Source organism: Olea europaea, unplaced genomic scaffold (genome assembly GCF_002742605.1).
Source record: "Olea europaea var. sylvestris unplaced genomic scaffold, O_europaea_v1 scaffold116, whole genome shotgun sequence".
NCBI classification, from domain to species: domain Eukaryota; kingdom Viridiplantae; phylum Streptophyta; class Magnoliopsida; order Lamiales; family Oleaceae; genus Olea; species Olea europaea.
In genome coordinates, this window is record NW_019229002.1 from 619,123 (window position 1) to 644,541 (window position 25,419).

Here is a 25,419-nt window from a genome sequence, read left to right on the forward strand (position 1 = left end):
CGGTTTTGTGTTTTTTTCTTTTCTTTTTTTCTTGCTTTTGGGTGTCTAAACAGTAGAACAGGTAATATGAGATTAGCAGGAGAGGAAATCGATGTTGATTAATTTTTACATATATATATATATATATATTTTAGTTTTTAATTTTTTTTTAATTTTCCCTTTCTAATATTATAGTAAAAAATAATTAGTAGATATTTATTTATTCTTATTAATTTTTTTTGAGTTGGGAACTATGAGGAATTTCTGTATTTGTATTTTAAGGTGGAGATCCAATAATTGTGAACATTATCGTTGCATATTCAATCTAAGCCTTTGTTTTCACCCATTATTTGGAGAATTAAAGAGCATTGAATAGTATTTTTTTTGGAGAACATGTGGTTAAAAAGTAAGGAAACTTTATTGGTTTGTGTGTAGAATATTTTATTATGTGAATGTGTGGTGGAGAATGATAATATGCAACTATAATGTTCACAATTATTGGATCTCCAACTTCACCACGATTTGAATGTTTTGTTGGCCATAAGTTGCTTGATTAATATGAAAGATTCTGAAATATATATTTTTTTCTATCTTTCCATGCTCTGTAGATCATTGGTTTTTATATAATTTTAAGGACGTATTGACATTCAAAAGTTTGTGGTTAATCAAATATAGTGTCTTGGTGCCTTTTCATTTTGGCATTGACATTGGACCTCATAACAAATATATCTGCAAAATATTGTGAAAGGTTTAATTAATGATCTTGTGATGTATGCCTTGAGTATTTTTATGGATTTCAAAAGTTTATATTATGTAGAGGAATTTAAAATGGCTGCAACATCGGCATGTGTAGTATGAAATGGTTTATTACACACAGTACTCGAACAAGTTTGAGCAAGGAAATTTATGGAAAGCAGTTTCTCCAATCGACTCACCTTCCATCATTGAGCAAGACATCGAAAACAGTCACAGTAAGAGCATCAACGGATCAAAGGCCAAATGAAGGAAGAAGAGCCTTTCTAAAATTGTTGCTTGGAAATTCTGGACTTATTGCTTCTGCATTACAAGGCAATGGAAAAGCTTTTGCTGATGAGCAAGGTGTTTTTAACTCAAGGATGTCTTATTCGAGATTTTTGGAGTATCTGGATAAGGATCGGGAGACAAAAGTAGACTTGTTTGAAAATGGAACCATGGCAATAGTTGAGGCTATCTTTCCAGAGTTGGGCAATCGAGTGCAGAGAGTTCGTATACAACTCCCAAGACTCAGCCAGGAGCTCCTTCAGAAGTTCAGAGAAGAATATTGACTTTGCCGTCCACAATGCTTAAGAGGACTCTGGTTCTCTTTTATTCAACTTGATTGGAAACTTGGCCTTCCCTCTTATCTTGATTGGGGTCTTTTCCTTCTCTCAAGATGCTCCTCTGTAGAAATGGGTGCCCTGGTGGGCCAGGTTTTTCCCTTGCCTCTGGTCAATCAAAGGCTAAGTTCCAGATGGAACCAAACACTGGTGTAACATTTGATGATGTAGCTGGAGTAGATGAAGCAAAGCAAGATTTTATGGAGGTTGTAGAGTTCCTGAAGAAGCCTGAGAGGTTTACTGCTATGGGTGCACGTATCCCTAAGGGAGTTCTGCTTGTTGGTCCTCCAGGTACTGGAAAGATGTTGCTAGCCAAGGCAATTGCTGGGGAAGCATGTGTTCCATTTTGATGAGGACATCCCAGTTTTAATTATTTTAGTTGGACTTTTATTTCTTAGTTGGACTTGGGTTATTTTATTTTTATAAACTTGTGTATTGGGCTTGGCCCTATCTTTTAGGTTTGCAATATTTTCAGTATTTAAACCTATTTTACATTGTTATTGAGACGATGAATTAGTTGAATAAAAGTTGGCTGTAGCCTCTGTGCTTTCTTCCCCCGGTTTTCCCTTCTTCTCCTCTCCCCTTTCTCCTTCTTATTTTTTGTTATTCATTCTACATCAAATTGGTATCAGAGCCAAACCTGGTTTTCAATCTCATTAACAGAAAATTGGAGTCAAAATTACCATGGACGTGATGCAAGATGTGCTGTTCAACACCATAACTCCCTGTCCAGAAGGTAACCCATCCATCCTCTCCAACCCACACACAAACATCTAACCCAATACATCATCACACCACCCAACCGCTTTCTGCAACTGCAAATCCCCATAAACCATCTGCAGCAATTCGCCAACGGCAATTGAACTCCCCACATCATATTCTCCACACCTCAAACCGGCTACCGCAAAATCCAAAAACCGTCATCCTCAGACAAAAAAAAAAAAAATCAGCCGCTTTCTTCATCCATTACAGATACTTCACCCAATCCCTAACCCAACTGTGGCAATCAACTGCCGAGTTTTTCCAGTAATGGCCATCCAAGCCCAACTGCCGAAAACAATAATACCGTAACCGCCTCCTCCAAACCCGACCCGATTATCTACGTCTCATCTTCTCTACTAAACCTTAACCCTACAACCGCTGCAAAATAAACGCGACACCCACCTGTAGTCAACCACCATATTATCTTCATCCAAAACCAGAAACGGAACCATCTCTCTAACTACGAATTCTGACTTCTGCTAGTAAATCGGCGCCCCACATCGTTGAGATTCTCCTTCGAGCTAGCCAACATCCCAGACGCCAACTCCCACAGCTTTCAATCGGGTTGGTTTATGAGTTATGGGTTTGGGCTTGATTGGTTTATTAGTTAATCGGGTTGGTTTATTAGTTATCAATTGGGTTTGGGCTTAATTTCAATCGGGCTGATTTATTTGTATCACTTGGGTTTGGGCTTGACTTCAATCGAGTTGGATTTATTAGTTATTGCTTGGGCTTGGGCTTGATTGAGATTTTGAGTGTGATGTAGGCCCAAAATTTGTGAAATGGGCTCATTTATTATTTTGTTGTTCTGATTTTGTATTATTTAAAACAAAGAAAAGAAAAGAAAAGAAAAGAGCAAAAAAAAAATAATTTTGAGAATTTCCAGACATTCTTTTACATGTACATTATTTTCTCGACGAACACGGAATTTTCTATCTTGGTATCTCAGTGCTTAACAGTTCAGAAAGTGGAGGCATTCGACGCTAGGACGACTCAGGCCAACTGAACTCAAGGAGCCTTTGCGCCTATCTATTTTCAGTGACACTGTTACTATATTTTAGAATTGCATCATTTAATTCTTTGTGTTGCTAATATTTTGATAATTTAGCCTTAAATCTATTGGATTGAAATTCACGAGCCGACCCCATTGTTCACTCTTTTACCTCACGTGACTAGACCTAGCATTTGTATCTTTGCTTTTTTATTTTATTGGCATTAGTAGTATTAGCTTGCGATCGAGCCATACGTAATCCCTACAATAAAATAAAATAATAATAATAACAATAGATAAATTTCAGTCACTATTTTCCCTACTGGCACTCGTTGGTTGTTGATCTCAGTAGGCACTTCACCTAACTTGTGTTACCGTGTATGCAATTGCGTAGTGGTCGCGTTACTGCCTCTAGCTCTAGTACTCTTGCCATGGACCCTTCCCACATTGAAGCTATCACCCGACAGTTGGCACAATTACAAAATCAATTAACGGCTGTCCAAACTGAGTTAGCCGCTACTCGTGAGGAGAATAGAGCCCTAATCGCTAGGGTAAACACTCTTGACCCAACCCAATCTCTCCCTCGCCACGAGGAGCGCCTTTTTCGAAATATTAAGTTAGATGTCCCTACATTTGATGGTTGTCTAGATCCTAGTGTATTCAATCAATGGGTTAGAGATATGGATCGCTTCTTTGCCTGGTATGGGGTCCCTGGAGATCGGAGGGTACAATTTGCCAGTTTGAAATTAACTGGCACAGCTCAACTATTTTGGGAAAGTGTTGAGGACCTCCTAGAGAGGTGTCATGCTCCCCCTGTTGGGAACTGGGATGAAATGAAGTGTCGCCTTAAAGAAAAATATTTACGTCAATCTTACAAGGGCAACTTGCTGGATCAATGGAACGCACTTACGCAAGGCAGTCGACCTGTGACCGAATATGTTGCTCAGTTTGACGAGTTTAGAATGAGATGTCAGGTCGTTGAGGATGAAGTCATGACTTTGAGTAGGTTTAGGCAAGGCCTACGGGATGATCTTAGACGTGAGCTTGTTCTTAGATGTGTCACCACTCTTGACCACGCCTACTATTTCGTTCGAGATTACGAGTTAGTGACTAGGACACTGTACAGAAGTCGTAGTGACTCCCCCGCTACAACCTCTTCTGCATCCGCTCCATCCCCTAAGTCTATTCTAGGATATCCTCCTTCTAATACTACCCCTACATCGGATAGTAACGGTAGAGGTTCTGAGGTTTCAAGAACGTCCTCTCTTTTGCAATGCTTCAATTGTAAGGGTTTTGGTCACATTGCTTCTAAGTGTCCTAGCCGAGCCCTAGTTTTGAAAGAGCGTGAAGGTATAGTTGACGAGCCACTAAAGGATCAGGTTTATGAGCCTAAGTTAGAAGAGTTTGATGACTTGGAGGATAGTGAAGATACCTTCTTGGGTTGTATCCAGGCTAGTCCCCTTATCCCACATACGCCTAGAGTCGGTGTCATCCGTTGTACTCTTACCCAGCCTAGGGATGCCGATGATTGGCGCCGTCATGCCATCTTCCACACTTACATCAAGATTAATAATAAGGGCTGTAAAGTTATCGTGGATAGTGGCAGCTGCATTAATGCGGTTTCGATGGCTACTGTATCCCGTCTAGGGTTGAAGTCTGTTCCTCACCCTCAGCCATACAGCGTCTCTTGGGTTGATACCTCCTCCATAGCTGTCAAGGAGCATTGTTTAGTCCCTATCCAGTTTCTTGAGTATAAGGACAATATATGGTGTGACGTCATTTCAATGGACGTCGGGCACATCATCTTATGACGACCTTGGTTATTTGACCTAGATGTAACCATCTATGGTCGATCCAATTTCTCTTCCTTCGTGTTTAATGGAAAGAAGATTCACCTTAACCCACTGCCTCCGAAACCTGTTGGCCCACTAAAAATGAAGAAAAGTGTGGAACGAAAGGGATTGCACATCATTAGTCCTACGGAGTTTGAGCATACACTTGTTGGTGACTCAGTTGTGTTCGTTTTGGTGGTCATGGAGGTCCCATCACACTCCACAATAGAGAGCCCTGTTGAATTCCTATCGATCCTCCAAGAGTTTCGAGACGTCTTCCCGGAGGACCTACCTGATCATCTACATCTACTAAGGGATATTCAACATGCCATAGACTTTGTTCTAGGGGCATCCCTCCCAAATTTGCCTCATTATAGGATGAATCCTACCGAGCACGCTGAACTTCAAAGGCAAGTGGATGACCTCCTTCACAAAGGATTCATTCGTGAGAGTTTAAGCCCGTGTGCTGTCCTCGCCCTATTGACGCCCAAAAAGGATGGTTCTTGGAAGATGTGTGTGGATAGTCGCGCGATCAATAGGATTACGGTGAAGTATCGTTTTCCCATTCCTAGACTTGACGATATGTTAGACATGATGGTTGGTGCCACAATCTTTTCGAAGATTGATCTAAAGAGTGGATACCATTAGATTCGAATTCGCCCACGTGGTGAGTGGAAGACCGCATTTAAAACGAAAGATGGTCTTTATGAATGGCTGGTCATGCCTTTTGGGCTAAGTAATGCACCAAGTACATTTATGCGGGTAATGACACAAACTCTCGACCTTTCATGGGAAAGTTTCTTGTTGTCTACTTTGATGATATCCTCATCTATAGTAAGTCTAAGGAGCAACACCTTGACCACCTCACACAAGTCTGCTCTACCCTTCGTGCAACTAATCTATATGCTAACGTCAAGAAGTGCTCTTTCTTCACCAATATAGTCATTTTTTTGGGTTTCATTGTCTCTTCGACAGGAGTATCTGCTGATCTTGCTAAGGTTCAAGCGATTATTGACTGGCCTGAGCCTAATGCTATTCATGATGTCAGAAGCTTTCACGTCTTAGCTACATTTTACCGTCGCTTTATTAAGGGGTTTAGCACTATTATAGCGCCTATCACAAAATGCATGAAGAAAGGAGAGTTTCGTTGGACACAAGAGGTGGCTAAGGCCTTTAAGTTAGTCAAGAAGTGAATGACGGAGGCTCCTGTTATGCGCCTTCCCGATTTTCCAAAGTCTTTGAAGTTGAATGTGATGCCTCCAGGGTAGGTATAGGCGGAGTCTTAAGTCAGGATCGTCACCCTGTTGCCTACTTCAGTGAGAAGTTAAATGAAGCCAAACAGCGGTACTCAACTTATGATAAGGAACTGTATGCAGTGGTCCAGGCTTTGCGCTATTTGCGCCACTATTTGTTACCCCAAGAATTTGTCCTTTATTCGGATCACGAGGCTCTCCGTTACCTCAACTCCCAGAAAAGATTACGTTCTAGGCATGGTCGTTGGGTCGAATATTTGCAGGCCTATTCATTTGTTTTAAAACACAAGAAGGGCGTAGAGAACCAAGCAGCTGATGCATTAAGTCGCTGTGTCTCCCTTTTGTCGATCATGAGTGTCAAGGTCATCGATTTTGAAAGACTTAAGGAGGATTACGAGGCGTGTCCCGATTTTAAAGATATCTTTCTTGATTTACAAAGGGGACAATCAGGCGCCACAGATGACTTTCGACTTGAGGAGGGTTATCTCTTTAGAGTTAATAAATTGTGCATCCCTCGAACTTCAGTGTGAGATTTCATCGTGTGGGAAATTCATGCGGGAGGATTAGCCGGTCATTTTGGACGTGATAAGACCATAGAGGAAGTTGAACGTCAATTCTATTGGCCTAGCTTAAAGAAAGACGAGGCTAAGATTGTTAGTACTTGTAACACTTGTCAATTGAGTAAGCAGAAGAAGCAGAACACGGGTCTATACACCCCTCTCCGTGTCCCTAATTGTCCTTGGCAAGATGTTAGTATGGATTTTGTGTTAGGAATTCCACCCACCCCAAAGAAGCATGATTCTATTTTTGTGGTTGTCGATTGCTTCTCAAAGATGGCTCATTTTATCCCCTTTAGCAAAACGTCAGATGCGTCCAAGGTTGCCCTGTTATTCTTTAATGAAATTGTCAAATTGTATGGGCTTCCCAAGACCATCGTGTCTGATAGGGACGTTCGTTTCACTAGCCATTTTTGGAGAACTTTGTGGCATAAGATGGGTACCAAATTGAAATTTTCTACGGCCTACCATCCTCAGACTAACGGTCAAACTGAAGTAGTTAATCGAAGTCTTGGTAACCTATTACGTTGTCTGGTCCGGGAAAACTTTCGAAATTGGGATTTGATCCTTCCTGTAGCTCAAATTGCGTATAATAGCTCCATAAATCGTTCATTAGATATGAGTCCATTTGAAGCCGTTCATGGGTACAAGCCTAGGAAACCGTTAGATCTCATCCCTATGTCCCCACAGGCTAGAGTGTCAGTATCAGCCAAATCATTTGCACAACATCTTCGTGACTTGCATATTGAGATCAATAAACAACTTGAAGCTAGTAATGCAAAATATAAACTCCAAGCTGATTTACACAAACGACATATTGAGTTTAATATTGGGGATTACGTTATGGTTCGCATTAGGCCAGAGCGGCGTCTACATGGACCCGCCTCTAAATTGCAAGGTTGTAGTGCTGGTCCTTTTAAAATTTTAAAGCAGGTTGGTCCAAATGCATATATTGTTGACATTTCACCACACCTTGGTTACCACTCTACTTTCAATGTTGAGGACCTTGTAGTTTATAAAGGCCATTTCATTCCCTCGGATGATCCTCTGTCATCTCCTTTTGTAGACCTTGATCCTGATTCTTTGGCTCCTTCTAACCCACTACCACCTCTCACAGCACACAAAGAAAAAATTGATGCTATTTTAGATGAAGAAACTGTGCTCACTAATGATGGAGAGGTTCAGCGCTTCCTTGTTCGTTGGGTTGGTCGACCAGATTGTGACTGTGCATGGATCTCCAGGGAGACACTACAACAATTGGATCCAGATTTATTAGTTTTATCGGAGTCAGCAGGATCTTCATTGGCCCATATCGCTTCCCGTCCACCCGAGGGGAGTTGGTGAGGACACCAGGTTCAGACCGCCACTGACGCATTTCTACAGATGCCGGAAGAAGCTTGCCCAGCCACTCAGCCTATGGTTGGGAGATTGACGGATGCTTATGATGATATAGCCACTCGACAGGGTCGAGTTTTCTCTCCGACCTTGGGAGAATTGATGAGGACATCCCAGTTTTAATTATTTTAGTTGGACTTTTATTTCTTAGTTGGGCTTGGGTTATTTTATTTTTATGGACTTGTGTATTGGGCTTAGCTCTATCTTTTAGGTTTGCAGTATTTTCAGTATTTAAACCTATTTTACACTGTTATTGCGATGATGAATTAATTGAATAAAAGTTGGCTGCAGCCTCTGTGTTTTCTACCAACGGTTTCCCCTTCTTCTCCTCTCCCCTTTCTCCTTCTTATTTCTTGTTATTCATCCTACATCACATTTTTCTCAATTTCAGGTTCCGAGTTTGTTGAGATGTTTGTTGGTGTTGGTGCCTCAAGAGTCCGTGATCTTTTCAAGAAGGCCAACGAGAATGCTCCCTGCATTGTATTTGTCGATGAAATTGATGCTGTTGGGCGTCAAAGAGGAACGGGAATTGGTGGTGGAAACGATGAAAGGGAACAGACTCCGAACCAGCCATTGACGGAAATGGATGGTTTTCAAGGGAACACTGGTATTATTGTAATTGCGGCAACCAACTGTGCAGATATTCTTGACTCTTCATTGTTGAGACCTGGAAGATTCGATAGACAGGTAAAGATACATTTTATGTTTGTCTATAATTTTAATGTTCTCATACTGATGCACTTTTTAAACTTCGTACAGGTAACTGTTGATGTCCCAGATATTCATGGGAGAACAGATATCTTAAAGGTCCATGCTGGAAATAAGAAGTTTGATTCTGATGTATCTGTTGAAGTGATAGCCATGAGGACACCTGGTTTTAGTGGAGCAGATGTTGCTAATCTCTTAAACGAGGCTGCTATTCTGGCGGGTCGACGTGGAAAATCTGCAATCTCATCTAAACAAAATGATGATTCAATTGATAGGATAGTAGCCGGAATGGAAGGGACAGTTATGACAGATGGCAAAAGCAAAAGTCTTGTAGCATACCATGAAGTAGGCCATGCCATCTGCGGGTAAGTACTGTAAAGAAGTTCATCTATGGAATTAATTTTTTTTTTTTTTTTTCATACCTTAGCAATTTGGCATTTTTATCGTCTTGCTTTTTAGATATAATAGTTAAATCTTGAATCAATCTTATGCTGTGGTTTTTGTCTCATGTTGTTTGTGAATTGTGAGCTGTAAACTAAATTCTCTGGCTGTCTTAATATCACAAACCGGGCCACACCCTAGGCTCCTTATGTTACAGTTATTGCAAATCATGGCTTTCTCACACCTGGCAAACATCTTACTGGACCAAACCTACACGCTTTTCGGCACAAGCGTTTGCTTGGCTGAATACTTGAAAATTTTGCTATTATTATTTACTAAGCTCAAAAAAAATTTATTTCCTATCTTGGGTAAACAATGTCTGGGCTTAATGCATGTGGCAGCTTAGTATCTGAAATTTAAATAACACTCTATCGTTATGTTAGTAGAAGTATAAACGAGAAGTTAAACATGCTTTACTTGGGAATGCATGTGATCACACTTAAAATATAACCATTTATACGTTATTCTTCCTTCAGCTACAGCAACAAACTTGGCGTCAAATAAATTTGGGATAAGCTATAGGAAACCTTCTTGGTCATTCCAGTTTGTTCGTCCACATCTACCGAGAGATTAAGGTAACTATTATTAGAAACCGCTACAGGCCAAGATAATTTTTAATCTACACCTTTCTCTCCTAATTTTCTATACCAAAGTGTCATCACTCATATGAACGAGGGCCTCTTTAAATTGGTGCAAATTACGACCCAAGCAAATTCTTCCTTCTTTGTCCTCGACATCACCTCCACTTGGTGTTATATATTTCTCAATTCTTATCTTATCCATTTTATTATTATGACCCGGCATCCTAGCATCCTCATTTCTGCTATATACATTATATGAACATCTCTACCCTTAACAGCTCAACACTCAGAGCCGTAAAACATAGCTGATCTAATTAGTGTTCTATATAATATGCCTTTTAACCCTAGCTAGTGTTCCGGAATAAAGCTGTTTTTTTTCCCCCAATCATGTCCCTCTGAGTTGCGTATAATATGAAAGTTCAATTCATATACTTCAGGATATAGATTCTAGATTTTTTTCCAAAAGCAAGTTCGGCATCCTATATTCTTTGTTTTTAATATAATCAGGGTACAAAATTATCCAAGTTTTGCTTGTGTTGTCGTGCAGAACACTAACTCCAGGGCATGATCCTGTTCAAAAGGTCACTCTGATACCACGTGGTCAGGCTCGTGGTTTGACCTGGCTCATTCCTGCAGATGACCCTACCTTGATATCCAAGCAGCAACTCTATGCCAGAATTGTTGGTGGGCTAGGTGGAAGAGCTGCTGAAGAAATCATATTTAGTGAGCCTGAGGTGGCTACTGGAGCAGCTGGTGATTTACAACGGATTACGGGTTTGGCCAGGCAGGTAAACATTCTATTTCTACTCCTTGTGGTCTAGGATTCTGGAATAAATCATTAACTTTCTGGATTATTAACTTGGTCGCTTTATTAAAACGTTATGTTTCCTTGGTAGATGGTTGTCACTTTTAGCATGTCTGAACTAGGGCCATGGTCGCTCATGGACTCCTCGGGTCAAAGTGCTGATGTCATAATGAGAATGATGGCAAGGAATTCAATGTCAGAGAAACTTGCTGAAGATATTGATGCTGCCGTTAAGAGGATTTCAGGTAGTGCATATGAAATTGCCTTGAGGCAAATCCAGAACAACCGTGAAGCAATGGATAAGATAGTGGAGGTCCTCCTCGAGAAGGAAACAATGAGTGGAGATGAATTTCGAGCAATGCTTTCAGAATTTTTTGAGATTCCTGCTGAAACTGGCGTCCGTCCTACACCTTCTCCTGTAACTGTATAATATCCTGAATATATATGGTAACCCCAGAGCAAATTCCAATTACACAGCCCTAATTGATGCTCTCTCTCTGTCTCTCTCTCTCTCTCTCTCTCTCTCTCTCTATATATATATATATATATATATATATATTTATTTATTTATTTATCTATTTCTATTTTTATTTTTATTTTTTTGCTGATGATATAGCAATTCCCACAGAGAAAAATTTATGTCCAAAGATTTAGATTTATAGCTTTGTATTTCATATGAAGATTAATGTAGTCAATGGAGTGTCTTTATTAAAATCACCAGTCTTTAATTTACCATCTTGTGATAAATTGTGTTGAGAATGACTTTGCAAGTGGCCGGTTATGCATTAGTGAATTTTCTCAGTCATTGGAGCTCAAGTAAATAGATTCTATGTTCACCTATAGATTCTGATGTGGTTTCATAATAGAGTACTTTTAAATAAAAATTGTTAATAAAAAATCAGTACGTTTTGCATGTGAAAGTGTGTGTGTATTGAACATTAGATTTAAATCAATAAATGTTCGTTCTCTATCCGTTGGGTTTTTAGATGAGATGGTTCGATATAAGACAATTGTGAAAATTATAAATGTGACATATATTGATAACTTGATGTTTGGATGTTGCATGAACACTGCATATTCTTTATATTGTCGGCAAAATTCATGTTGTACAGTTTATGAAAGTTGATGTTGCAATATAGGGGGAAAGAAATTAAATACTGATTTATTGATTTACTAAGCTTATGTTAGGCTTACGTTTATAAATAATGGTGTCTCATGGAATCTTGTGTGGTAACACTAGTTAAACATTCTAAGACAAGGCTAGATATGCCTCGAGCAATTTTGGGAAAATCAGAGAAAACATCTAAATGAACGATTTGAGGATAGTGATTAAATGCAGTATCACTAATATACAATTTTTTATTACCAATGAAATATATTTTCATCAGTAAAAGATGATTACCAATGAAAATTTAACAGCTATTTTTGAAGTCAGTAAAAGTTACCAACACGTATTAGTTTTTGTAAATCATATTTGACAGAAATCCTACCGGCGATTACTGAACTCAACATCATCGGAATGTTGTAGGAGGCAACACAAACTGAAAATTCAGCGAAAAACGGTGAAAGAAAACATGGAACAGACTCAGCAAATCCAACACAGCTTAAATATCATCCCTGTACTTGCATTTATAGTTGTGAACGATTTTGCAATAAAGAATTTAATTTATTTATTTATTTATTTTGTAAATGATTTTGCACTGATGTATTGTATATATTTACATTTATAGTTGTGAAAAATTTTAATTTAAATTTTTTTTTCATTAGTTATAAGAAATAATCACTGTTATTAATAAATATACCAAATAATCAGTGATAATGGTTGATAATTTTACCAAGTGATTTGATAAACACTTACTAAGCCAGCATGTTGTCACGGGCCTAGTTTCGTTACACCCGAACAAACTAGAACCGTGCGGCCTTAATGTTCTCCAATTCCCGCACCTCACGAGAAAACGTTAAGTTAGCCTTTCCACGCCCACAAATAATTTAACCAAGGAGGCTAAATTATAACCACGTTGAGAAGAGAATTTTGAAATAAGTAATATATGAAAAACGAGTAAAGATGGGGAAACTTTCTTTGTATAAATGAAAGGAAAAACTTTACAATCTCTCCAATGAATAAACTCTCTTCACTCTTATATTCTCTACACTTTCTAACCTCTACTCCATACCCTTTACAAATGAGATTACCTCTCTATTTATAGAAAACTTAAACCTCCTTAATCTTCCACTTTACAACTTGCGCTTGGTTGTCGCCACCTCGTGCTTGGTTGTCGCCAACTCATTCTTAGTTGTCTTCAAGTGGATGGTATTACAACTTGCCTTGCAAGTTGTCACCAACTCATGCCTAGCTTGCATACAACTCGCACCTAGCTTGCATCGTTGATATTTATCCTTGCCAACTCGCGCTTAGCTTGCATACAACTCGCGCTTAGCTTGCAAGTGGCACACAAGTGGACAAGTTGTGCAAGTTGCCCACTTGCATCCTCAAAATATCTGACTACGGCCCATGTATTTTTCCTCCCCAAAATGGCTGGGTCGGGACTTAGAAAAACCTCATTAACGCCCTGGAAAACTACACGATCTAGGCAGCCTGCATTCTGTCACAAAATCATCTATGCATCCCCAGCCCGAATCTACCTGCGACCTTTGCCGAATCTGCCTGCGTCCCCTATCGCAAGCTGTTCCGTCATGCTGAAGCGTGCTGTCCACGTTGTATTGCGGCTGCTGCCGGGACGGATCGAACGCGACCGCGTGGGGTAAGTTACTCCCCCACTGAATTTGGCGACGCACTCATCGCCTTGTACCGCCGAAACTTAGACCTTATTTCCCATAAGTCTATCTCATTTTCCCACTTGGTGCCATGACATTCCCGTGTCATGCCAAGCCTTAAGTTATGATCTTGCGATCCGTGACAATGTGCTTTATTGCATTTTGTCATTTGAACGTGTTCTCTATGATCCTTTATGTTGATATAGAAGTGATGCCAAATCCGAAACCCAAATTTTTTATTTTTATTTTTATTTTATTTTCAGTCTTTTGTTAGAGAATTGGGTGACACCATAGTTCTATTTTTCGAATGAATTAACCTATGTTGACAGAAATGCATGACAGTAACATTGGCTTACACTTCTACTGCGTGAGGGACACGCGTACATTAAAAACTCTAAAAAAAAAAAGGGTGGGCCCTCCTATTATGAGTATTCAATCAGGTTCTGTCTACCATTTTTTATCAGTGTAACTTGATTGTTTTCGAGTTTAGCCAGCTGACACAAGGAGTCATTATTATTTTCACATTTTCCATTCCCATTTTCATAGTATGTGGTCCCCACTCCTGAGATTGTTGTATCATTTTGACCAAGGCAGCTACCGTTTTTTGACTTTTTTATGGAGCACTCACATCATTCTCCAAAATTGCCCTTGACATGTTATTAGCCCTTCTTGATCCCTTATCTTTTTAAAATACATTTCTCCTTTTTTTTTTAATCACAAATTATTAAATAAAATAGTATTACACGTAAACATAAAACTCTTTTTTAATATTTAACAATACATTTTTCATCAAAATACTATTTTAAAATATATTTTTAACTAAAAATGAGACTCAAACAGTATAGGTAATGGCGTCAATAGACTTGGCTAGATGAGGGTAAATGCGTCCAACGGTCCAATAAAGGCAATAAAAGTCTGACAAATCAGGTTCAATTTTGAATTGTTTATTTGCACTTGTCAAGTATTTTAGAATAACGTGCAATATACGTTCAATTTTGATTAATATAAACAGAAAGTTGTAAAATATTTTATAAGAGATATTAAGTACTAATAATGAATTTATTACCATTGAGCTTAACATTTTAAATTAAGTGTTTTTAGCAATCACAAAAACCTTTCTTCTGAATATCAAAAAAATATAACAAAAATAAAAGAGCTTTTGGAAACGAAAATTCAGGCCATATTTCATAAGACTGGCTAAGATTTACACTTTTATGTTATGCACACTTTAACCTATTTTTATTTTCTTAGGAAAATCTCGGCATTATACTAGAAAATGGGAGAGTATTGGTGGACAATTAAGTCTCCCAATACTAATTAATTATTTTGGATCATTTGAAGATGAAACCTCCATTTGTGTTAAATTTCCACAATTTCCACAATAAAAGATAAGGAAAAATCTAAACATCCAATGAAATAATTTTTCGAGTTTCATGGTCAAGCAAAGTTTGTTTTATTTTTGGAAAAAGTGAAGTTCATAATGGTGTGATAAGCACCACTCCCTTGAGATAAAACCCCAACCAACACGTTAATAATAAATTACCACATCAAGTTAGAATCATTTTTTGGACGATTTTAACCTATTACAATTCATTTGATTCAATAATACTTTACTTTTCGTTTATCAATATATAATAAATACGAAAAAATCCTAATCATGGATGAATTTCATGTCATTTATTCCCTATTAATTAACATTCATACTAATCTAGACTCAATGAATCTTGACCTACATAAATCTATAGTTATTATAGATAAATTTATTTCTATTCATGTATCTATAAATTTTAATAGAATTTTAAATTCATTATTAGCAATTAATTCTTATGTACAAAAGGTAGTATAAAAAGGTTGCTCATTTATGGTGTTTCATCATTTCAAGAAAATTAAATCATAGAAATTGAGTTTTAAGAGTACAATTTTCTTCTCTTAAACTTATATCCTAAATTTTATTTTCTTTATATTGGTTGAGACTCATTGAATCCTCCCAACAAATTGGTATTAAATATTACTTTTACAGTACTTGTAAAGTATTTCAGAATAACGTGCAATGCACGTTTAACTTTAACTAGTATAGACCAAAAGTTGTAAAATATCTTATAAAAGATATTAAGCACTTCTAATAATGAATTTATGACTGTTGAACTTAACATTTTAAATTAAGTGTTCTTAGGAATCACAAAAACCTTTCTTCTGAATATCAAAAACATATAGTAAAAATAAAAAATCTTCTGGAAATGAAAATTCAGGCCATATTTCATAAGACTGGCTAAGATTTACACTTTTAAGTTATGCACACTCGAACCTATTTTTATTTTCTTAAGAAAATCTCAGCATTCTACTAGAAAATGGGAGAGTATTGGTGGACAATTAAGTCTCCCAATACTAATTAACTATTTTGGATCATTTGAAGATGAAACCCCCATTTGTGGAAAAACTTCCACAATAAAAGATAAGGTAAAATCTCAATATCAATGGAATAAATTTTCTAGTATAATAGTCAAGCAAACTTTGTTTTATTTTTGGAAAAAGTAAAGTTCATAATGGTGTGATAAGCACCACTCCCTCGAGATAAAACCCCAACCAAATCATTAGCCATAAATTACCACATCAAGTGAGAATAATTTTTTGGATGATTTTAACCTATTGCAGTTCATTTGATTCAATAATACCTTACTTTTCGATTATCAATATGTAACAAATACACAAAATCCTCATCTTGTATGAATTTCTTGCTACTAATTCTCAATTAATTAACATTCACACTAATCTAAACTCAATGAATCTTGACCTATATAAATCTAAAGTTATTATAGATAAATTTAATTCTATTCATGTATCTAGAAATTTTAATAGGATTTTAAATTCATTATTAGCATCTAATCTTTTGTACCAAGTGTGGTATAAAAATTTTGCGCATTTGTAGTACTTCATCATTTCAAAAGAAAATTAAATAATAGAAATTGAGTTTTGAGTGCACGATTTTCTTCTCTTAAATTTGTATGTTGAATTTATTTTCTTTAGTTTGGTTGAGATTCATCAAATCATCCAACAAATTGGTATCAAATAATACTTTTACAACACTTGTAAAGTATTTTAGAATAACGTGCAATGCGCATTCAACTTTGACTAGTATAAACCAAAAGTCGTAAAATATCCTATAAGATATATTAAGCACTTCTAATAATGAATTTATAAGCATTGAGCTATATAATTTAAATTAAGTGTTCTTAGCAACCACAAAAACCTTTATTTTGGATATATAAAAATAAAAATAAAAATAAAAATAAAAAATTTTTGAATATGGAAATTAATGCCATATTTCATAAGACTTACTAAGAATTACAATTTTAAGTTATGCACACTTTAACCAATTTTAATTTTCTTAAGAAAATCTTTGCATTCCACAAGAAAATGGGAGAGTATTGGTGGAAAAAAAAAATAACTCCAAAAGTTAATTATTTCTTTTGGATTATTAGAAGAATGGAACCTTCATTTGTGGAAAAACTTCCACAATTTCCACAACAAAAGATAAGAAAATTTTCTACATGCAATGGAATAATTTTTTCAATTTCAGAGTCAAGCAAAGTTTGTTTTATTTTTGGAAAAAGTGAAGTTCATAATGGTGTGATGAGCACCATCCCCTTGAGATAAAACCCCAACCAACACGTTAACCATAAATTTCCACATTAAATGAGAATCATTTTTTGGACAATTTTAATCTATTACAATTCATTTATTTTAATAATACCTTACTCTTTATTTATTAATATGTAATAAATACTACAAAATCCTTATCATGTGTGAATTTCTGATATTAATTTTCAATTAATTAACATTCTCACTAATTTAGACTCAGTGAATCTTGACCTATATAAATCTAGAGTTATTATACTAATCTAGACTCAATGAATCTTGACCTATATAAATGTAGAGTTATTATAGATAAATTTATTTCTATTCATGTATCTAAATTTTTTTTAAAGGATTTTATATTCATTATTAGCTATTAATTTTTATGTACCAAATGTAGTATAAAAATGTTGCACATTTGTAATACTTCATCATTTCAAAAAAAAAATTAAATCGTAGAAGTTGAGTTTTGAGAGTAAGATTTTCTTATCTTAAATTTGTATACTAAATTTTATATTCTTTAGTTCAGCTGAGATTCATCAAAATTGGTATCAAATATTACTTTTACAACACTTGTAAAGTATTTCAGAGTAATGTGCAATACACGTTCAACATTGACATGTATAGACCAAAAGTCGTAAAGTATCTTATGTAAGATATATTAAGCACTTCTAATAATGAATTTATAAGCATCGAGCAATATAATTTAAATTAAGTGTTCTTAGTAACCACAAAAACCTTTCTTCTGGATATAAAAAATAAAAATAAAAAATTTGAAAATAGAAATTCAGGCCATGCATATTTCATAAGACGGTCTAAGATTTAAACTTTAAAGTTATGCAAAAATTTACCTTTTTTCTTAAAAAAATCTATGCATTCTACTAGAAAATGGGGGAGTATTTTGGTGGACACTGAAGTCTCCAAAAGCTAATTATTTCTTTCGGATTATTAAAGAATGAAACCTTCATTTGTGGAACAACTTCCACAATTTCCACAGTAAAAGCTACTGAAAAATCTCAACATCCAATGGAATAATTTTTCCAGTTTCATAGTCAAGCATAGTTTATTTTGGACAAAAAATGAAGTTCATAATGGTGTGATGAGCATGACTCCCTAGAGATAAAGCCCCAACCAACATGTTAACCATAAATTACCTTGTACACTTATCGTACTTAAGCATTAATTTTTTATATATACCCACACAGACACACACTTGCATCAAACTCGTCATTACCAACCCCCTCCCAATTATGTTTTTGCATTTAAAATTAGCCATGGGAAAGAATGTCATATTTATGTTGCTGGCAATGGTCTATTTGTTTATCAACATTGTTACATCTCTAAATAGCTCCACTGATGAGTATGCTCTTCTAGCTTTCAAATCTCAAATAACTTCCGATCCAAATAAAATCTTGGAAAAAAATTGGTCACAAGGAACCTCGTTCTGCAATTGGATTGGCATTACTTGTGGCAGGAGACATCAAAGAGTCAGGGGCTTGAATCTAGCAGATATGGGTGTAGGAGGTACTATTACTAAAGAAATTGGAGAACTCTCTTTTTTGAGATCCTTAATTATTAGCAATAATAATTTTCATGGGTTTATCCCTAATGAAATTGGTAAGCTCAGACAGCTTCAAGAAATAGAGATGCAATACAATGTGCTAACTGGTTCCATTCCACCAACTTTTGAATTTCTTGAAAGTCTATTGAAGTTAAATATCTCCCATAATGGACTCACCGGAAATATTCCTAGCAGGATTTTCAACCTCACTTCTCTGATTGAAATTAGTTTTTGGAACAATAGTCTCTTAGGAAGTCTACCTATGGATATTTGCTTCAATCTTCCAAAGCTAGAGAGGCTAAGGATTTCAATGAATCAATTGGGTGGTAACATTCCTCCAAGCTTGGGAGCTTGTATGAGTCTTAAACTACTTTCTCTGTCGTACAATAATTTTGTCGGAAGCATTCCAACGGAAATCGGGAAGTTGTCAAAGCTTCAAAAACTCTATCTCAGACGAAATAATTTGACAGGCAAGTTTAAAACGTTGTTCACATACATATCTCCCACTCCATAATGTATTCCAAAAATTTTGACAGTTAACTAGAATTGTTGTCCAATAACATCATAAAACATCTCTTACATGCATAGTGATATGCGTGTTTATGCTCGTAGAGTATGTCCTTTAACGTAGCTTCACTAAAAGTATGTGTGTATAATCCCTAAAACATCGATTGTGCATTTTGAAAAATGTGTTTCATCATGCATAGCATTTTCCAATAAATATTAGAAATATATCGTAATAACATCAAATCCAACATACCCAATCAACTTTTATTGGAGATCGATACGGCTAGTGGCTAGCCACATTACAATGTTTAGTCAGTATTTTATAATCTTTTCATTATTAATTGGATTTTTTTTTTGGAGGACATAGGAGATGAAATTTCAGTTATAAAAACACTAAATTTAAAATGGTCGTATGTAGCATCAATTGTTATGTTGCTAGAAAATCTAAATGAACTTTTAGTGACAACCTAGATATTTTACTCTTCTGACTAATATACTCCATATGTGTAGCATTTTTCAAATAATTATTAGAAATACATCATGTAATAATAACTTGTACTTAATTATTGAAATCGAATTAGTTGGTACTTCTTCTCTTTCATTAGATCTATATTGTGTTAATTTAGCATTTGATATTTTAAAATTTGCACGTCCTTTAAATGGATAGACAATAAATATTCCAAATGAAATTGGAAACCTATTGGCACTTGTATATTTAGATTAGTGGCACAACAGTTTCTGTGGTACGTATCAAGATCTCCTAAACTTATTATATATATTTCAACATTATAAGAATCATAAAGTGTAACTAGACGTCAAAGCTAAGTTTCAAGCCATTATGAGCCTAAAAGGGTTAGACGGCTAGGGCTTGATTCATGCCTAGATGCACTTTTTGCTTTTTAGAGTATTGGTAAAATTTATTTTAATTTATTTGTTGTCCTAATGAAAAACTTATACCAAAGCTTAAATTGTCATATATAACAAAGATCTTTATGCTGGTGGAAAATCTAAATGAACTTTGGGTTACCACCTAGGCATTTTACGCACCTTTGACAAATAATTTTCAACATGTACACATTTTCCAAATAATGATTAGAAATACATTATGAAACAATAACTTCATGGGTACTTAATTATCGACTTCAATGTACTTCGTCTTTCATTAGATGTATTTTGATTTAATTCAACATTCGAAATTTTTAATTCTATATATTTAAATGGAATGAAAAAGAAAAAGAAATTGGAAACCCATGGCACTTGTATTACTAGATTTGGCGTCCAATGGTTTCAATGGTACGTAACTAGATCTTCGAAATTGTATTATATTAAATTGAATGTTCCAAAAGGCGTAAAATATGACTAGATGTCAAGGTTAAGCTTCGGAATTACACTATCCTAAACGGGCTAGGCATACAAAAACGTACCATGGGGCTAGGTGATATGGCCAACTTCATGCCTAAATGCACCTTTTAGAACACTTATTAAATCTATTTCAATTTGTTTATTTAGTTTTGTGACAAAGATTTATATCAAGATTCTAAATTTAAAACTTTCATATCCAACAAAGATTTTTAATGTTGATGGAAAATCAAAATGAACTTCAGGTTACCATCTAGGCAGTTTACACTATTTTTCAAAAGGTATACCATCGTCCAAATATTTATTAGAAATACATCATGCAACAATAACTCTAAGGGCACTTAATTATCGAATTCAAATTAGTAGGTACTTCTTATCTTTCATAAGATCTATTTTGTGTTAATTTAACATTTGATATTTTAAAATCTATATGTCTCAATGGATTGACATGAAATATTTCAAATGAAATTGGAAAACCAACAACATTGAATATCTGGATTTGTGGTCCAACAGTTTGAGTGGTATGTAAATACATCTCCTAAACTTGTATCATATATTAAATCGAGTGTTTTAAAAATCAAATCAAAACTTGACTAGATGTCAAGGCTAACCTGCTAGCTTTTACGAGCTCAAATGGGCTAGCGTATAAAAGCATAAAGTGTGGCTTTCTAACGGCTGAGCTTTCTGCTTAGATGCACTTTTAAAACACTAATTAAATCTATTCAACTTGTTTATTTAGTGTCTGGAAAAGACTTACACCAAAACTTTAAGTTCAAAATTGTCATTTATATTGAAGATTTTTATGCCGGTCGAAAATCTAAATGAACTTTTTGCATTTACACTCTTTTGGCAAATTTTTTTCAAATTGTGTGGTACTTATCAAATAATTATCAGAAATACAGCATAATCTCCTCAAATCCTAAGTACCTAATATGATTATACTTCCTAAACTTTTCAATATTAATTGAATTGATTTTTTTTTTAATTTCTTAGTTTTAGGATCTAGGACACAATATCAGTTACGAAAATTTAAATTTAAAACGGTCACCTTTAACAAAGACTTTTATGCTGATGGGAATCTAAATGAACTTTAGGCTATCTCTTAGCCTTTTTTACAATCTTTTTACAAATAATTTTCAGCATGTATGACATTTTTCAAATAATTATTAGAAATATATCATAAAACAATAAGTTCATAGTTACTTATTCATCAACTTCAAATTAGTTGGTACTCTCCTCTACCATAAGATCTATTTTGTGTTAATTTACCATTTGATGAACTTTAGGTTTCCGCCTATGCATATTACACTCTTTTGACAAATTGTTTTAAAAAAAAATACGGTATCTTCCAAATAATTATTAGGAAAATATCATGCAACAATAACTTCGTAGGTTCTTTACATCGAAATCAAATTAGTTTGTACTTCTTCTATTTCATTAGTTCTATTTTGTGTTCATTTAACATTTGGCATTTTAAAATCTATATGTTTAAATGGATTGACAGGAAATATTCCGAATGAAATTGGAAACCTATCAACACTTAATTATCAACTTTAAATTATTTGGCACTTCTCATTAATTAGACCTATTCCGTGTTAACTAAACATTTGATATTTTAAAATTTATATGATTAAATGGATTGACAGAAAAAATTCCAAATGAAATTGGAAACTTATTAGCACTTATATATCTAGATTTGGGGGACAACGGTTTCAATGGTAAGTAACTAGATCTCCTAAACTTATTTTATTTATTAATTTTAGTGTTCCAAAATGCGAGCTTTTACAACCTTAAATGTGCTAGGCATTACAAACATAAATTGTTGCTAGTCGTCAAGGTCCATATTCATGCATGGACGATCTTTTTAGAGCATTAATTAAATATATTTCAATTAGTTTATTTAGTCTAGTCCTGACAAATATTTATTAAAAAAAAAACTCTAAATTCAAATTCTCACATATAACAAAGATTTGAATGTTAATGGAAAATCTTAACGAAATTTAGGTTACCACTTACGCATTTTATACTTTTTGAAAAATATTTTTCAACATCTATGCACTTTCCAAATAATTATTAGAAATAAATCACGTAACAAAAACTTCATAGGTACAACATTTTCAAATTCAAATTAGTTAATACTTCTCTTCTTTCATTAGATCTATTTTGTGTTAATTTAACATTTGATGTTTTAAATTCATTATGTTTAATGGATGGACAAAAAAATATGCCAAATGAAATTTGAAACCTATTATCGCTTGTATATCTAGATTTAGGGCCCAACGATTTCACTGGTATGTAATTAGATCTTCGAAAATATATATACTAAATTTAATGTTCTAAAAAGAGTAAAATGTGACTAGACATCAAGGTTAAGCTTTGGAGTGTCACTAACAGAAATGGGCTAGGCATACAAAAGCATACTGTGTGGCTAGGTGATATGGGCAGCTTCATGTCTAAATACAGCTTTTAGAATGCTTATTAAATCTATTTTGATTTGCTTATTTAGTTTCGTGAAAATGATTTATATCAGAATTTCAAATTAAAATCTTTCATATACAATGAAGATTTTAACGTTGATGGAAATCAAAATGAACTTCAGGTTACCACTTGGGCATTTCACACTATTTTTCACAAAAGTTTTTCAAAATGTATGCCATATTCCAAACATTTATTAGAAATACATCCTGCAACAGTAGCTCCATAGGTTCTTAATTATTGACTTTAAATTAGTAGATACTTATATTTCAAAATCTACATGTCCAAATGGATTGACAGGGAATATTCCAAAGGAAATTGGATACCTATCAGCAATTGAATATCTGGATTTGGAGTCTAACTCTTTGACTGGTATGTAAACTTTAAACTTATGTTATTTATTAAATCAAGTGTTTTAAAAATTAAAACTTGACTAGACGTCAAGGCTAACCTTCTAGCTTTTACGAGCTCAAATGGACCAACATATAAAAGCGTAAATGTGTGGCTTTCTGGCAAGGCTGAACTTTCTGCGTAGATGCACTTTTGAAACACTAATTAAATCTATTCAATTTGTTTATTTAGTGTCCGGAAAAGACTTACACCAAAACTTAAGTTCAAATTTGTCACGTATATCGAAGATTTTTATGCTGGTCAAAAATCTAAATAAACTTTAGGTTTCCACCTATGCATTTTACACTCTTTTGGAAAAGGTTTTTCGAATTGTGTAGTAGTTATCAAATAATTATTAGAAATACAACATAATCACCTCAAATCCTAAGTACCCAATATGATTATACTTCCTAAACTTTTCAATATTAATTGAATTGAATTTTTTTTTATTTTTAATTTCTTAGTTTTAGGATCTAGAACACAATATTAGTTAAAAAAATTTAAATTTAAAATGGTCACCTTTCACAAAGATTTTTATGCTGATGGGAATCTAAATGAACTTTAGGCTATCTCTTAGCCTTTTTACAATCTTTTTACAAATAATTTTCAGCATGTATGACATTTTTCAAATAATTATTAGAAATATATCATGCAACAATAACTTCATAGTTACTCATTCATCAACTTCGAATTAGTTGGCACTCTCCTCTACCATAAGACCTATTTTCCTCTACCATAAGACCTATTTTGTGTTAATTTAACATTTGATGAACTTTAGGTTTCCGCCTGTGCATATTACACTCTTTTGACAAATTGTTATAAAAAAAATATGGTATCTTCCAAATAATTATTAGGAATACATCATGCAACAATAACTTCGGAGGTTCTTCACATCGAAATCAAATCAGTTTTTACTTCTTCAATTTCATTAGTTCTATTTTGTGTTCATTTAACATTTGACATTTTAAAATCTATATGCTTAAATGGATTGACAGGAACTATTCTGAATGAAATTGGAAACCTATCATCACTTAATTATCAACTTAAATTTTCTGGCATTTCTCATTAATTAGACCTATTCCGTGTTAACTGAACATTTGATATTTTAATATTATATGATTAAATGGATTGACAGGACATATTCCAAATGAAATTAGAAACCTATCAGCACTTGTGTATCTAGATTTGGGGGACAATGGCTTCAATGATAAGTAAATAGATCTCCTAAACTTATTTTATTTATTGATTTCAGTGCTCTAAAACGTGAGCTTTTACAACCCTAAATGTGCTAGGCATTAAAAACATAAATTGTTGCTAGTCGTCAAGGTCCAGATTCGTGCATGGACGATCTTTTTAGAACATAAATTAAATATATTTCAATTTGTTTATTTAGTCCCGACAAATATTTATTAAAAAAAACTATAAATTCAAATTCTCACATATAACAAAGATTTGAATGTTAATGGAAAATCTTAATGAAATTTAGGTTACCACTTACGCATTCTTTATACTTTTTGAAAAATATTTTTCAACATCTATGCACTTTCCAAATAATTATTAGAAATAAATCACGTAAGAATAACTTCATAGGTACAACATTTTCGAATTCAAATTAGTTAATCCTTCTCTTCTTTCATTAGATCTATTTTGTGTTAATTTAACATTTGTTGTTTTAAATTCATTATGTTTAATGGATAGACAAAAAATATGCCAAATGAAATATGAACCTATTATTGCTTGTATATCTAGAATTGGGGCCCAACAATTTCATTGGTATGTAATTAGATCCTCGAAAGTATATATATTAGATTTAATGTTCTAAAAAGAGTAAAATGTGACTAGACATCAAGGTTAAGCTTCGGAGTGTCACTAACTGAAATGGGCTAGGCATATGAAAGCATACTGTGTAGCTAGGTGATATGGCCAGATTCATGTCTAAATACAGCTTTTAGAATGCATATTAAATCTATTTTGATTTGCTTATTTATTTTTATGAAAATGAATTATATCAGAATTCCAAATTTAAAATTTTCACATACAACGAAGATTTTAATGTTGAT

General features: G+C 34.5%; 1 protein-coding gene and 1 pseudogene across 1 annotated transcript; both read left to right on the forward strand.

Annotated features, from left to right (window-relative positions):
- Window positions 1-807: 807 nt before the first annotated feature.
- On the forward strand, window positions 808-11,141 carry LOC111373738 (annotated as a pseudogene).
- Window positions 11,142-18,374: 7,233 nt separating this feature from the next.
- On the forward strand, window positions 18,375-24,574 carry LOC111373764 (LRR receptor-like serine/threonine-protein kinase EFR). Its single transcript, XM_022996327.1, has 4 exons — window positions 18,375-19,098; window positions 22,141-22,212; window positions 23,270-23,341; window positions 24,495-24,574. The coding sequence occupies exons 1-4, from the start codon at window positions 18,375-18,377 to the stop codon at window positions 24,572-24,574; spliced, it is 948 nt and encodes a 315-aa protein (XP_022852095.1).
- The last annotated feature ends 845 nt before the right edge of the window (window positions 24,575-25,419 follow it).

Excerpts from the sequence above, each read along its gene's own strand:
- LOC111373764 (XM_022996327.1), top strand. The coding sequence starts at position 18,375 with ATGGTCTATTTGTTTATCAACATTGTTACATCTCTAAATAGCTCCACT. Across the intron at positions 19,099-22,140 it reads CAGACGAAATAATTTGACAG|AAAAAATTCCAAATGAAATT; the intron begins GCAAGTTTAAAA and ends ATGGATTGACAG. Across the intron at positions 22,213-23,269 it reads GGGGGACAACGGTTTCAATG|GGAATATTCCAAAGGAAATT; the intron begins GTAAGTAACTAG and ends ATGGATTGACAG.